This window comes from Pygocentrus nattereri, chromosome 9 (genome assembly GCF_015220715.1).
Source record: "Pygocentrus nattereri isolate fPygNat1 chromosome 9, fPygNat1.pri, whole genome shotgun sequence".
Lineage (NCBI taxonomy): Eukaryota > Metazoa > Chordata > Actinopteri > Characiformes > Serrasalmidae > Pygocentrus > Pygocentrus nattereri.
In genome coordinates, this window is record NC_051219.1 from 31,223,016 (window position 1) to 31,238,932 (window position 15,917).

Sequence of the window (15,917 nt, forward strand, 5' to 3'; positions counted from 1 at the left end):
CTGCTGAAGTCTGCCCCTGTACATCTCTATAGTCATGCGCCAGCTGTACATCCCAGCAGTAAAGCACCTCATTTTAGTCATCAATCAGGTTGGCCTTGCCTTACTGAGGTAAATGTATTGAAAACATATTTCTTTTCTCTCCTCTCGTCCAGGTGACAGATATGATGCAGAAAGCACTGTTTGACTTCCTCAAGCACAGGTTTGATGGAAGGTAAGTCCAAAAGCAGGTTATTATCTTCTAAGTGTGTTGAGATGGATGCTTTGGAGGTCTTCCAACACCTTTTACCATTGGCAGGATCTCTATCACACGAGTGACTGCGGATCTGTCTCTAGCCAAGAGGTCTGTGCTAAACAAGAAGGCCATCATGGAGAGGTCCAACACACGCTCCAGCTTAGGTGAGTGAGGGAACTTAGGCTCTGTTTAAACCTGGCGTTAACAGGTGTCCTGAGTGATTCCCCAGATCACATGCAAAATGTGGGCTACTTATGGCAAACATACAGTACCACTAACCCACTGACTGCACTGGCAAACTGAATATGTAGTTTGTTCACACAACCACTATGTTGGCCTATGGCAGTATGTTAGCCTATGTTTTTGTATGATATGTATTTTTTATTAACTGAAAAAACACAATCTGCTGAATAGTTTGCAATGTAATTTTAATGTGGTATAAAATGATTCATTTTTAACTTATAAAGTTAGAAGCAGCTGTGAAAGGATAGGGTAGTGTAGTGGGTAACACCATTGCCTTCTTCACAGTAGACTGGGGTTCAGTCTCCTGCGTTGGTAAGCACCATACACTATACCAAGAGTCCTTGAGCAAGACTCCTAACAATACCTCACCTACCTGTGTAACATGATCAAACTGTAAGTCACTCTGGATAAGAGCATCTGCCAAATTGCCATCATTCCACAGTGGCATGTGGGCCAGATGAAAGATTTTAAATTTGAGCCAGTTTCTGTCTGGGTAGTGCAGATGTGTACAGGGTAAACGTAGTGATCCGACCACTCGGGCCCTCTCTTGAAATGATCAGGGATGCATATGACTATATAACATTTGGAATGTGAACATAAAAGCTTACTCAACAGCATCAAAGGACGTCCTTAATTAGCTGCATCATCACAGCACAGACGAAAGAAGCTGTCTAAAGTAAAAGTAGTGTAATCTTTATGGGAGAAACAAATCAAAGAAATAAGTTAACAAGTGTGCTGCCATATGTTTTTTTCAATTTGAGTGTATCACATTCTTTTTGAATCATTAGACACATGAAATTTTCTCTCAATTCAGAGTAACAAAAATTAACATGTGCTGCTGGAAGTAGAGGAGTGAATAGTAGGAAATTTTATTTTTAAAAAGTAATGTAATATGTGAGAAAATAACAGTTTAAATTACATTCAATTCATTACACTTACTCAGAAATTCCCACTGGGCTTTTCAAAGAACATTACTGTCATAATAGCATTGTAAATTTTTATACTTTACTTTCATGCAAAAATAATTCCCTTTTGTTTTTGCTTTTGTCAGTGATTACATGCTTGTCTTGTGTTTTTAGCGGAGGTCCAGAGTGAGATAGAGAGGATATTTGAGTTGGCAAAGTCTTTGCAGTTGGTGGTCTTAGACGCAGACACCATTAACCATCCAGCACAACTGACCAAGACATCACTCGCCCCCATCATCGTCTATGTAAAGGTGTCTTCCCCAAAGGTACAGCACAGGAGATATGATGAGTCTCCCAGGCACTTAAATACCTCATATACAGCTGACACTTTCACATATTGCAGTTCCACTACTTGCAAGAATAAATGGGAACATTTTCGAAGTAACATTGCTTTTGTTTTGAGTACTAATGGTGTAACTAGCTATCTGTCCTCACATCAGCTTATTTCAGTTATGATTATTTAGGAAACAATTTGATGCAGCATGAATTCCCGGCATGCTTTTGATGGGCATCTCATTTCTGAATGATTCTGAATGTTTCCTTGCCTCAATTATTCATCGTGCTCTTTCGTAGGTCCTCCAAAGACTCATCAAGTCCAGGGGCAAGTCTCAAAGCAAACATCTAAATGTGCAGATGATGGCAGGAGATAAACTCGCACAGTGCCCACCAGTGAGTGTGAATAGAACAGCGTCAGTGCTCTACTGACTGGCCCAGTTTGACTTCTCTCATCCTTCATTTTTTCCTACACCAGGAAATGTTTGATGTCATCCTGGATGAGAATCAGCTGGAAGATGCGTGTGAACATCTGGCTGAGTATCTGGACATCTACTGGCGTGCCACTCATCTGCCAGGTTCAGCCCCTGTGAACCCCCTATTGGAGCAAAATGTGGTAACCCCACCCTCAGCTAACTCCAGTCAACAGGTAAGCACACTCAAACCACATATTCATAACAGATATTAAGGGGTATAAAACTCTGAACTCAGAAGAGTTATTCTTTATCAAATTGTTGATTGCATCGTAATATCTATAATTCAATTCAAGTTGATTATTTTGGAACAATTCAGCATTATTTCTAAAAATACAGGGGTGTTACAATTCTATTTTTGATGATTTTGTTCGACAAAGCAAAAAGAAGATATGTCTGAACATTTGCAGTCCATTAATATGTTAATATTTCCATTTTCAGTTTTTTGACTGTAAAAGTCCAATATGTAAAACAAATGCAGTGCATTATAATGTCCAGGTCTAACACTCTAGCCACAAGCTAAGCCAGCATGCCAATCACAATACAGTCCAATTCATTACATTACAATACAATATGTTGTGTTGCAACATCCTTAATATTTACATAGAAGTGAAATAGAGCTCATAAAAAACAATAAGACAGTGTTTTTTGGGTTTAAATAACAGCACAGGAATTTTATTTTGGCCCTTTTAATTAATTTCTGATATGACAAATGAATCACCACCTTTGTTCTAATGCATCACAATGCATCAACGCTTTTTTACACCATATTTGTAGATGTATCACTGTCGAAGTAAAACCATGTATGTCCAAACTGGTAACTTTACAGGAGAAGGAAAAAGTGTTCTTAACTTTGAATGTAAGCTAATGTAAAGATACTTTATCACAAAGAATTTTGGAGAATTTCTATTGATCTAGTTCACATAATGTTAAGGAGAACTGGTATTTTTGTAAATTTATGTCACAAAAATATAAAATGACAAAAATGTAGATACAAGGTTTTATTCACAACGATATATTACACATTTCACCAGGCTATGTCACAATCTTTGTTCCCCCAGTTCTCTGAGACTCAAGAACTGATTGAATGAGTGCTGCCATAGACCTGGGTAAGTAATGGAACATGTCAGATGTGTATTTGGTTATTTGTTGCTCTGTGCATTTTAGCATTGCTGCATGTGGATCTAATAAGTGAGAAAACAAAATGCAGCATCATCCAGCCCTGCTGAGTCCATTCTGACTCCAGTCTATTCTTAGCTTGTACTAAGGTTGGTCAGAGTGGTGCGGATCATTCCGGCGCCTCCCTCAGTCCATCTCTCAGAGGCCAGCCACTCTCTGCCCCTGAGCGGGAGGAGCTAGAGCAGCTGCCCCCTGAGGAGGAAGAGGAGGAGGAGGAGAAAGAGATGAGGGTAAATGAGGAAGAGGACCAACCCCACCATCCTGAGCACACAGGAGGTGCAGCTCAAAGCCCACCCAGCACAGCCACGTGTGCCAGCCGCCACGTCTCAGGACCGCTCCGCTGCAGCATAATGCATACAAAAACACACACAACCAACAATGTATGTGGAAGCACACACTCACAGACGTGCACTCCATGTCCAAAAGTGTCCATACGCTCCTAGTTAATGTATTGGGGCATTTGAAGCACGATCATTGCTGACACAGATGATCGGTTGTGCACATGCAGCTTAGAAAGGTACTGCTAATAAGAACCCACTGGATCAATCACAGATAAGTTTAGCTTTACACAGTGAAACTTTTATGCAACCTGAGTTCTATGTAAAATTAAGGTGCATAAAAAAGGAGAAAATAAATCTAGTTATGTTGGTCAAAGTTACAGCAGGTTGAAGAGGATTGATTGGTGGCACAAGCATCCGTTTAGACAGCTGTTGCTGGTAGTGGACTAGTTAAGGCAGCTCTGTATGTAAACATTGGCTTTGAGCAACTCTAACTTGTTTGTTACCAACCACATGCCAGCCTTGCAAAAAGTTGATCAGGGGATCTCCTTTTTAACCGTTCAGTAAACCATCTTCTGTTTCAGTGTCTTGTACAACTGATCCGGTGAAATCAGGCGATTGAAATGACACTGTTTGATATGATCACATGGTGTTATTAGTGATTTGATTTGCTGTTTCATGAAACTTGTTCCACAAAGTTAAGATGCTTTGCAGGACACTTTATGCAGGTCAAGCATTAATTAGTTTCATGTAGGTTGCATGATAGTTTCACCATGTGAAGCCAGGCTGAAATCACCACATGCAGTGCCATTCAGCAGCTACAGGGGAGTAATGTTGTTTGGCATTGGATTGTAGAGCAGTGGAATCACATTTTCTGGCATGATGAAGACAAATATCTTGAGTTGGAGTGCTGTTTGTGATCCAGACGAGTTACCTCCGCAAAGGAAGGACAAACTCCCTATTAGTTTAGCAAAAAAATAATTTACTTTGCCCAGTTTACCATTATTCCAAGTGTAGTCAGTATGTCAGACCCTACAAAGCTAAAAGACTAATGTACCCACACAGGAAAAAATGATATCTTGGCAAGTGAGATCACCTTAAATCTTAAATCTAAACCTTTTAGATGAAACAAACACTCAACAGACTCAGTGACATGTCAAAAACATATGAGTGTGAGGGTTAGGTTTTGGGTTGAAGTTGAGGTCAAGGCTAGGATTAGGGCCAGGGTGAAGGTTAGGGTTAGGTTTTGGGTTGGGGTTAAGGTTAGGGTTAGGATTTGGCCCAGGGTCAGGATTTGGTGTTGGTAAGGTTGGTAAATTTAGGTTTTGCATAATGGAAGTAACATATCAACAATACATCTACTTAATGTGATGTATCAACAGTACATCTACAAGACATTTACTTCAGTGTATTCAAATGCTTTACTACTGCTACTTCACTTATATGTTGTTGATGTGTTACTGATCATCTATTAAAGAGTTTATTAATCATTAACAAACTACCACTGCAAATAAAGTGTTACAAATATATCTAATATTTCTAAATATGACAGTTGTGTGAGAATATTACAAGTTTGGATACTTTATCAAGTGAAATTGTCGTATTCCATTGGCAGATCATTTTGCTTGCGTCAAGTATTGCTTTTGAAACAAGCAAAATAATCTGCATTATTTCTTGAAACAATCAAATTGATATGCTAATGTGAATTACAGTTTCTAAAGATAAAATGATTTAAAACACACAAAAAAATGAATTAGTTCAGTAATCTTATAACATTCTTAGAGCAATCTCATGACAAGCTATATAGACTGGTTTTAAGATGTTTTCACTTGCCAAGATATAATTTTTGTAATGTAGTGAAAGACAATTATGTATTTACACCATGCATAATGCATCGTAATCATTCCACCTTTGCCTCAGACCTTTTTTGTCCATTTTTATGGACAATCATGTGTTACACAGCAATGGAAACCACATAAGCATGTCTTTTTAAGATTGATTTGCTTCTTTCGGAAGAATCATGTCTGGATACTTTTGGACATACAATGTACAAAAACACATACACAGCTGGTCTTAGCAGCCCTGCTGTGACTTGAAGTGAGACCCACAGGTGTTTTCCCCACTTCCTGGGTGAAGCCTTCTGTCAGACAGGCTCTGCCAACCTAGCACTACTCTCTGGGGTGAAGTTGGCACCAGCATCAGAGGGTCAGTACCATTCTGTCCCACAGAGAACACCACCCCTCACGCACCACATCGTCCCACCCTCCTGCCGCTCCATCACACATAAACCACCGCCTCCTGCACTGCCTTGCTGGCTGTCTAAGTTTGCCATTGCCAGTCTTACAGCTCAGTACAATTCTCTTCAGTTATTTTAATTTATTTTCTCAAACGACCTTTAACTTCATTAATGCACGTAGCTCAAGTGATTTATCCGTTGCTTTATCTCCAAATTCCTTCTGTGAAGTTTTGAATTTAGAGCTGGAAATGAATAAGTCTTCAGCTCTTTCATAATGACAACAAAGCCTGGAGAAATCTAGGTAGAGTAAGAGTCATTTAGGAAGTCTTATCCATTTCTGTCTTTTTACCACTCATGCATCCCTCACTGGCCTAGACTACTTATTATAATTGATCATTTTGCTTTGCATTCCCATGTCCAAGCATTTTAGAACTAAAAAAGATAAGTAAAAGGGGGCTAGATTAATGTTTTACTTCTTTTTCGTAGATCTTAGCCCCCTTGAGTACAGCCTTAATGCTTGTGAAATATCAAAGTATCTGGATGACACTATTTCTGAGATTACAGTGACCTCTAGTGGTTACTCGTCACTATGGATCTCTGGGAAAAAAGGTAATGCAGAGGCAATGTGACAGAATAAGCTCTCAGTGTTAGCGCTGCACAAGACAAGCTTCATGCAGTTTAACACCATGCTATTCTATATTCTATAGTCAGTATTTCAAGAGCTGAGTTTCTAATGAACCACAAAGGGAAAGGTATAATGATCTTCTTCCACATTGGCACTCATACCTCCATACTCTGATCCCTACATATTGTTTCCAGCGCCGCAGCCCTTAATAACTTCATCTTTAAGGATTATAAGAGTCTTCATATATTACAGAGCATTCCAGATGCTGGTTCTATCCATAGTTACACATATTAGAGACCTAGACATTCAGTAGAGGGCACATCACTGAACGCTGTGCCAAATGAAATGTATTTTTTGCTTTCTGAAAAGGATGACATGATTTCTCTGAATATAAACTTTTGTCTTTGGAAAGAACAAAAACCCAAACTCACATTGTTGAGTCTATAGTACACTGTGAACTATAGTTTCTTAGGATCCTATGTGTAAACACAGTCATTAGTTTAGGTTGTTTATAATCTTATCTAGCATGCTAACATAGCCAGCTAGCATTAGCAAAGCAAACTGACTGTTGGCAAAATTCTGAAGAATTCGTGGCTCCCTTAGTTACTGTTGTTATGTCTGTTAAACCTTCAACTCAGGTCACTTTGCAGCATCTGTAGCACTTGTGCTAACAGACTAAAACCCTCAGTATCACAAAGAAAAATTTAGAGTTACACAGAGAACATCTGAAAACTTTTTTTAAAAAAGAAACTGTCTTTACAAGATGTTCAGTGCAGACGTACATGTTTGAGATTGATACGAATGTAGGCCAACACAGGCTGAAGGATTCTGGAAGTCACGTTTGCAATTATCAGACCAGAGAAATCTTTCAGTGCATGTCAAAGCAACAGTCTGCCTAAAATTGAGGAGGTTTAAAGGAATAAAGCTGCCCCTTCAGATGAGCTAATGCTAAAGCTATCACTAGAGCTAGAGACATTATAAATGAGGAGACCTGCCACTGGTTGAAATTTTAATGGGAAATCTTATAACACTCAACATGGCATCCAACTTCCCACCATTGTAATCTGTGAAAGCACAGTAGCCAGAACAACTCGAAAAAACACATAACTGAGCCAAACGCTTTAAAATATTTTTGTCAGATTTTATCAGTAATTTCAAATATGTTTTTGAAATGGTAATTTCACCTTCAGTTTTGATTATTTTGGTATCACCCATACAAAGAGGAGCCCGGTCTGGTATGACTTATTTAACTGCCCAGTGGTGTTGCAGTAACGGCCGCCAAGTGAACATATCAGAGAATTTTTGTGAGGAGAGTTGCTATTCAATAATGCAGAGAATTGCCACTCAATAATGTCTTCCAGGTTTGTCGAACACTAGAGGGCGCTCCCGAGCAAGTCCATAATGAATGAGTTAAGTAAGTAAGTAAGTGATACTTTTTTGATTCCACCTCCGCATTTAACCCATCTGTGAAGTGAAACACCACATACACACCAGTGAACACACACACTAGGGGCCCAGAGCGGTGGGCAGCCATTGGGGGTTAGGTGTCTTGCTCAAGGACACCTCAGTCATGGACTGTCGGCCCTGGGGATCGAACCGGCAACCTTCTGGTCACAGGGCCAGATCCCTAACCTCCAGCCCACGACTGCCCCTAATTAATATGGAGCATTTGAGCAAAATCATAGTTTGTAAATGCTTCAGCATTTTTATATAGAAGAACACATTCATTCAAAATTCATTTCCTGAACACAGAACAGTATATAAAACATTTAATGCTGCTGTTATTTTTAAGCGCTTTTCAACTCCAGTTTTAGGACTTTATAACACAACCTCATGTACTTTCATGAGCGCAAACTGCTTCATTCAGCCAATGAGCTGATCTGCCCGCCAAACCAGTCGGCACCTAGTAGCAATAATCCTAGCGTTCTACTGACTGAAACCCGTTTGTTATGGAAAAAAGGAAATATACACTTAAGTTTTCTTTGCTTTTTTAATACATCCTTTTGCTTTTTTGTTGAAGGTAGATCCTGGACAAGTGGTGAGAAGCTATTTAAGTTTTTGTAACTACTTGTTTAGCTCCATTAGCCCCCATTCATTCAGGACTGACTCGAGAGCGCCTTCTGGAATTTTCCAGTCATGTTTTTGATATACCAGGAGAAATTGTAAGTGGCCAGGCTCTTGAACCTGCTCTGGAACAGACTCTCCTACATGGTCTTAGTTAAAGCCTTTAATGAAGCAAACACTGGAGCCAATAAAATGTATGTTTCTATAATGTTATTTATCTGTAGGCATGATATTAAAATGAGTGTCAGCAGACACAGTAACACAGTCAGCTTATCCTGGACCTTGTTAATATTGTCGAGTAGTGACTGTGCTTCCAAAGTTTATACCAAAACTTCAGAAATTAAATAAAAAAGACATTACCAGATGATCATGATAACATGTTAGCTAGCTGACTTAGCTAATGACTCTTTGAGTAGCTAACCATAGATTGTATAGAAAAATCTCATCATTTTTAAAGCTAAAAGTCTTTTACATGGATATTTAGACATGACATGTCTTACAGCATCCCCCCGCGACCCTGACGGAGAAGCGGCTTAGAAAATGGATGGATGGATGGATGTCTTACCTCAAACAGGAAAGCTATTTAGTTTACATAAAGACTAAATTTGGCAGTCAGTTGGCTGCACATAAATGTTTGAAAATGCCATCTTGCTGTCTAGGCCTCTAATATGTATGTCTGGTTTTATTATCACCAAATTTCCATGATTTCTCACCACCTCCCTCACACATTTGACGCTCTTGTTTCTAAATCTTCGCCTGCTGTTTTCGCACAACGTAATAGCACAGTGGCATTGTTTTAGACCAACACACAACAGAATAAATCATATCTTATTTGCAAGACAATCTTCAAGCTAATGTACCACTAGTGTCACCCACTGTATACATGCTTATCAGGTCATCTTGTATAGTATAGATAATTACAAACTTGCATGGCAACTGTATTTCCTGTCACTAGGGGGATTTGTAGGATTACTATCTGCCCTGAAAGAATAGAAAGAGCCTGCCACAATCATCAGAGCTAACTCATTAAAACCATGCTTGTGTATATGCAGGTTCAGCATTAAAGGAATATTTCACCTACAGGTGTTAGCTTGGCTAATGATAGCAGAAAGCTAAATGGTTCCAGTTCTCATGACATCGCTTTCATAATGTTAACTGGCCTCCATTAGCTTTCACAGATTATTTAGCAACATTAGCATTTCTGAGTAAAATATTCCTTGAATATTCATTGCACGTGCATCAATGCTTAAAAGCACATCAGAAATTGCAAATAGTCGACTTCTTTCTAGTGCAAGCTGTACATATTTACTGAATCTTTACTTCTGTTTGGCGCTAAAGTTGTTCGGGACCATGCAGAATCTATTGCAACTACTAAATCTTCCTATGAAATCACACAGTGACACTATGTGGTTTTAAAAAAGCAACATTCAAGTGACACTAAGCACAGTGAAAATCTGTTCTTCCTGCTCAAAGATATGACTGATTTCCTACTAGAGTATTTCTACTATATACGACAAAGGCTGATGTCTCTTGCGACGCTAAGTAGGTTTATTTTATTAATCTGTGACGTGACACAACTAAATTCTGTATGCAATACAAAGTCAAGCAGAGAGAAACAGATACTCAGACTATCAAGTGAATCTCCTCTAATGAGATGATGGAAATCAATACAATTGCACTATGTTTCTTTTTTCTTTTTTAAACTTCTGCTTTATAATGCAATAAATGCACTATGTAAGTGTGTATATCCTTTATATGATGTCTGAGAAAAGGCATTCACTCTGTACCCACTTCCCTGAAATGATAATAAACTAACACATTTTCAGTAACAAACTATACTACCCAACACCTACACTGTATGATTCTCTGCTCTGGAAGGAAAAAACAATAAAGGGTTACAGTGAGATAAATGCGTTTGTTTCTGTATTTACATATATTCATCTGTCCAGCCTACAGCAGTTCAGCCCCACTCATTCACATTGAAATTATAGGCCCCTGTAGTTGTGTAGTCATTCTGTAGTTTGCGTCATGCCCATGTTAGGAACTCCAGGTCCTCTGAGCTGATTTTCCAATGGGGAACATGAATGATGTTTTCAAAAATTTGTGCTCTCATTCAGGGTTTCTCCACCACTGGGCCATGGACCACCATCTTGTGGTCCTTGGGCCTTTACTTAGGAGGAGCAAGTGGTCCTTAGTGGGACAGTAAAGGCACTTTTTCTCATAAAAATCAGTTAACAATACTGAATAAATATGAAATAATTTATAAAAAATTATAAAAACTGTGAAGCAGCTTTATCTGTTTATTGCCACCTGTGAAGTTCCACTTGTCCACTGACATAAAAATGGGAAGCAGAAACTCTTTTGCAAGCTTGCTTTAGTCTAATCCGCTCATGTTATGTTCACAGTTAGATGCTGCATATTGATGTGCTGAAAAAGTCAACGACAACAGCCTTAATATCACAATTTTAAAAAAAAAGATTTGTTCAGAATGTTTGAAATAAGACTAGATAACGAAAGGAAAAACGGATCACCGCTGAAAAACAGATCTTGCGGCTTCTAGAAAGTGGTGCAATCTAGCCGATGAGAGCAGAAGTGATTTAAGCATGTAAGTCCTAAAGGCATTGTAACAAAAGCAACCTGTTCACTTCTAAGGGATAAATTAGGTTGTAAATCATAATGTAAAAATACATTTTGACTGTTTTTGGTACACATGTAAGGCACATGTAAGCTGAACTCTGGTGAAATAAAATACAAGAAAATATAGGGTATGGGGTGGGTTTAGGTGCTGCTAAGGCCTCAAGCAAAATATACTATTCTGCATACATCAGCTAGGTGGCGGTGTGTGAGCAATTTAATGTTGGCCTGCATCTTTAGAGGAGATTTACAAACCTAAGAATCACAGCAAATGCTACAGGAATTGTAATAAGAATCATAGAAATTGGAGGCATTTACCATAGTTGACTACAGAAGTATTATAATGTAGCATCAGTGGAGAATAAGACAAAGACGAGGTCGTGATTCTGCTGTGAGAAGCGTTCTGTTTTTTGTTTTTTTTTAAACCAGCAGAAATGTGCATGCCAGCACAGCCTGAATAGCAAGGAGGTCATCACCAGCCAGATGCTCAATCCAAATACCTGAGCCCACTGCCCAAGACACAACACAGGTAATACAGACCACATCTTTACAGACAACAACATAAACAACAACGATAAGTCCCTTTCCTGCAGGCGCTCACCTGCCATGGGCCTCTGCTGGCGTGAACCAGTAGTGGGGATACTACCATAGACTACTGTAAGACAATACTATAGGAACATCATACAAGAGTGAAGCTATTGTACAATATTAGTGAAATTTTATGGTTTTCTATCACAATACTAGAGTTCTTTTTCAAGGTAAAGCTTGTGTGCCTGTAACTGGCCCTCTGTGGTTTGTTCATGGCTCAATAACCTGCATTAACATGGAGAGGAAAAGACGTAACCTGCCAGTTTATCTTTCCAGAAATGATCCTTCTTGAAGTCTTGCACCAAATCTTGCACCAAATTCTACACCAAATACAAAGACAATGCTACAGATAAAACTGTGCCCTATTCTCTCAACAATGCCCTGTTTGGGGAATCTGTCCAAAAGCATACATTGAAAAACAGTATTTGATTCAAATGTATGCATCTCCATATTTATGCACATTCATCTCCACATTATTAAAATGTCTCACATCAACATACATCCCGCTGAAAATAAGTCAACTGAAAAAAATGTTGATGTATTCATGCGGACATGCCGTACACATCGAGTAAATTAAATGCATCGCTTTATTTAGTGTAGCGGAAAATACAGTGCACTCTAGAAATCCCACAGTGCAGTGCTATAGGTATTGGGAAAAACAATGGACCTCTAAAGTTGTTGAAGTTTCATAAATCGGTGCAATTGTGCACTGTTTAACACTAAAACATTCCAAATCCGAGATGCTAACATTAGCCCCCAAATATCACTGGATCCTCGTAGTTACAAGGTTGTTAAGGAGTTGAAATATGAACATTACTATGCTGCCACTTTAATGCTAAATATAAGTCATGTTGCATAAAAGTAAGGCTAGTACTGTACAAAAGCAGCTTAAGCTGAGTATTTTGACTGCTTAAAAATCGTACACAGGACAAAACATATTGAGTTTGGAACATAAACGTCATTCATTTTCTCTATAGAGAAAAACCTGCTTAGACCACAGGGGTGCAGAACTTTTTGTAACTTGCAGTCCACAAAACTGATCACCAACACTTTTGCATCCCACAGGAAGATTTAATCAACCCGCTCATTTCAAATATAACACCATAGTCAATGTAGACTGTATAATCAGGCAGCATAGTAGCAGCAGAAATTCCAAAAATGTTATGTTTGTAGCAATTTTTTCATGACAGGTGAATTAAGTAGCATCAAAACGAGAAATGTTTTGCATTAACATGCACTGATAACATGACCATATCTAGCTGGCTGTGTTGATCATGCATTTTGCCAGATCAATCAATGAGCTGCACCAAATGTTTGTTTTTGTTTTTTTTTTTTACAAATAATAATTTTACAAATAGATCTTCTGTGCTTTAAAGAATTAAATAAAAATTAATGCCAACCTAGCAGTATCACCATGGCCCTCCAAGGGCCTGCAGCCCACAGGTTGAAAGTCATGGCCCTACCGAAAATGCACTGTATCATCTGTGACTACCATCACAAACCTTAGGGTATGAAATTGTCTACTTGAGTTAGTAGCTGTTAATTATTATTTTACTGTTGTACAGCACTTCAGCCAACACTTGTTTTTAAATGGGCTTCACAAACTTAGCTTGGCGTGTTGTGGCTGTAGTAGTGTCTGTAGAGCACTCCTGACTTTGTGATACAGTGATTAACAGATCATTTTGGTGTTGAGTTTCATTAGAATTTGACTATAACTCTTTTTGAAGGGTGTAGAGAGAGACAGTGGGGTTGTGTTTCAGATTCGCCCTTTCAGTAAGTAAGCTGCCCTCCTGGTTTGCCACTGGGTTTACACATGCGGAGCAGAGCTGTGGTACCTGTGCTCGTCTCCGCTGTACAGCAGGTCACCCCGGCCCAGATCTCATTAGCATGCTAATTAGCTCCCCACTGTGTTTCTGCTGGAGCAGGTGGGAGGTTACTGGCAGGTCAGGGGGGCTGCTGGGATCTATCACATACACTACCCCACCTCTCTCTCCTCCTTTTCTCTCTCCCTCCCTCTTTCATTCGCACTTGCACTCTCTCTATTATTCTTGCTTTCTCTCGCTCTTATTCTTTCCCACTTTCACTCCCACCCTCTCTCTCTCTCTCTCTCTCTCTTTATCTTTGTTATTTTTCCTCTTTTCTCTCTCTCACACCCACCCTCCTTTCATTTTTTCTATCGCTTTCCTTCTCTCTTCCTTCTCTTTTCATTCTCTTTCTTGCTTTTGTTTTTCTGCTTTCTCTCCCTCACTCCTTCCCTCATCTCTTATCTCTCTTTCTCCATCTCCCTCCCTCTCTTCTTTTTTCACTTTCTCTTTCTCTTATTCTTCCTCCTTTCTCTCTCTCACCCTATTCCTCCTTTCATTCATTCTCTTTATTCCCTTTTGATTCTCTCTTTCTTGCTCTCATTTTTCTGCTTTCTCTCCCTCCGCCTCGGTCCTTCCCCCTCTCTCTCTTTCTCTTTCTCTCTCTCTCTCCCTTATTCTTCCCTTTCCCATCTACATCCCTCTTTCATTATTTAATTTTCTCTCTTTCATTCTCTCTCACACACTACATGGCTTTCTCATATTCTTTTCCTTCTGTCTCTCTCCATCCTTCTTTTATTCTCTCTATCCCTCTCTCTCTCTCTCTCTCTCTGTGTGTGTGTGTGTGTGTGTGTGTGTGTGTGTGTGTGTGTGTGTGTGTAACAGAAGCTGATTATCTGCTGTTGCCTGAAATGCACTCTGTCTTGTGCCCCCAACAAAAGCACACGGCTCCAGTTGGGCCGGACAGTGGGATTTAATCACTGGAGCATAGGAGTCAGGTAGAGAGGAGAGAGAGAGAGAGAGAGAGAGAGAGAGAGAGAGAGAGAGAGAGAGAGAGAGAGAGAGAGAGAGAGAGAGAGAGAGAGAGTGAGAGAGAGAGAGAGAGAAATAGAGCGAGAGTCAGAATGAGGAAGGACAGAAAAATTCCTTTGACCCTCATTACTGATCCCTGCACACTGTTCCTCTTCATAGCTTCACATGGACCACAGCAGCTGATCACCGCAGCTGCCCATATGCCACATTTCCATCGCGCATTCGTTACTGTTCTGTTGTCTTACTCAGGGTGACAGCTAGAACGCTTACTTTCAGAGCCACATGATAGAACCATCTGTCACATGTGTGAGAGAGATTTATTCTTTATTTTCACTGTATTGTTGGCCATAACAGACTGTGTACATCAGGGGAAAGTAGGGAATTTTTGTCTAAACTGACTGTTATGGTGAACAAAAAACTGAACTGATCATTAGTAGGTTACAAATTAAATATCATTTGTTACTTTTTTGCAAATGTATTTGTAAAGCATGCTACTAAAGGGACACTACAGCAATGTTTCTACTTTCTCTGTCTGCTGCTGCCACGGCATACGACTGGTGATCACGCCATTCCCTGTGCAAAAACCTACCTACACACTTACAGTTGTGTACAAAACTTTGGGCACACAAATTCTTTTCAAATGTATTGAATTATTATTATTATTATTATTATTATTAGTTAAAAATGAGGTGTCAACTATGGACATGGACCAGTCTTCAACCCCATTTTTACTGCCAGACTGTGTGGTGACATTTGAAGCTGATGATTATTCAGCTGCATCTGGCCCTCTGTGCGCTGCTCTGTCTCTGAGGGCAGGAGAGGCTTCTCTCTGCACACTTCAGTAGCTCTTTATCTGCCTTAGCCATTGCAGTCATATTATTTTTATAAAATGAAAAATAGAAGTTGCTTCTTGCACTCTTAGCTGACGAAAATGTTCAAGCTATGTTCACCCACTCGTATCATAACTGGGAAAAAGTGAACAAAAAAGGGAGAAAAAGTGAACAGGAAATCAGTAACGGTACGTTTTGAGATTTTGCACAGAGAAAGTAGAATCGGATCTCATCTGCTCGTGATGGGAATGCATTTCAGTGAAAGATGTAGATAGAATCTACTTTGGAAATGGCCAAAGTTTATTAAGCACAGGTCAGTGCAAGGTGTAAACAGGGGGCATGTTAATTTGACAGCAGTAAATTAAATTTAAAGTCAATGGGAATCATAATGCAGTTTCCTTCTGTGACACATTTCTGAGAGAAACATCTTGGTCTCTCTAGCTGAATGCTTTATCTCAATGAT

At 39.4% G+C, this 15,917-nt stretch overlaps 1 protein-coding gene across 2 annotated transcripts in view; it reads left to right on the forward strand.

Annotated features, from left to right (window-relative positions):
- Nucleotides 1-5,798, forward strand: part of cacnb3b (calcium channel, voltage-dependent, beta 3b) — a 42,929-nt gene extending 37,131 nt beyond the window's left edge. For both annotated transcript variants that reach the window (XM_037541614.1, XM_017706145.2), the window contains exons 8-14: nt 153-211; nt 296-396; nt 1,555-1,706; nt 2,014-2,109; nt 2,192-2,362; nt 3,248-3,295; nt 3,444-5,798. In XM_037541614.1, the coding sequence (XP_037397511.1) occupies nt 153-211; nt 296-396; nt 1,555-1,706; nt 2,014-2,109; nt 2,192-2,362; nt 3,248-3,277 (609 nt within the window). In that variant the 3' untranslated portion in view covers nt 3,278-3,295; nt 3,444-5,798. The remainder of the gene's footprint in view (nt 1-152; nt 212-295; nt 397-1,554; nt 1,707-2,013; nt 2,110-2,191; nt 2,363-3,247; nt 3,296-3,443) is intronic.
- The last annotated feature ends 10,119 nt before the right edge of the window (nt 5,799-15,917 follow it).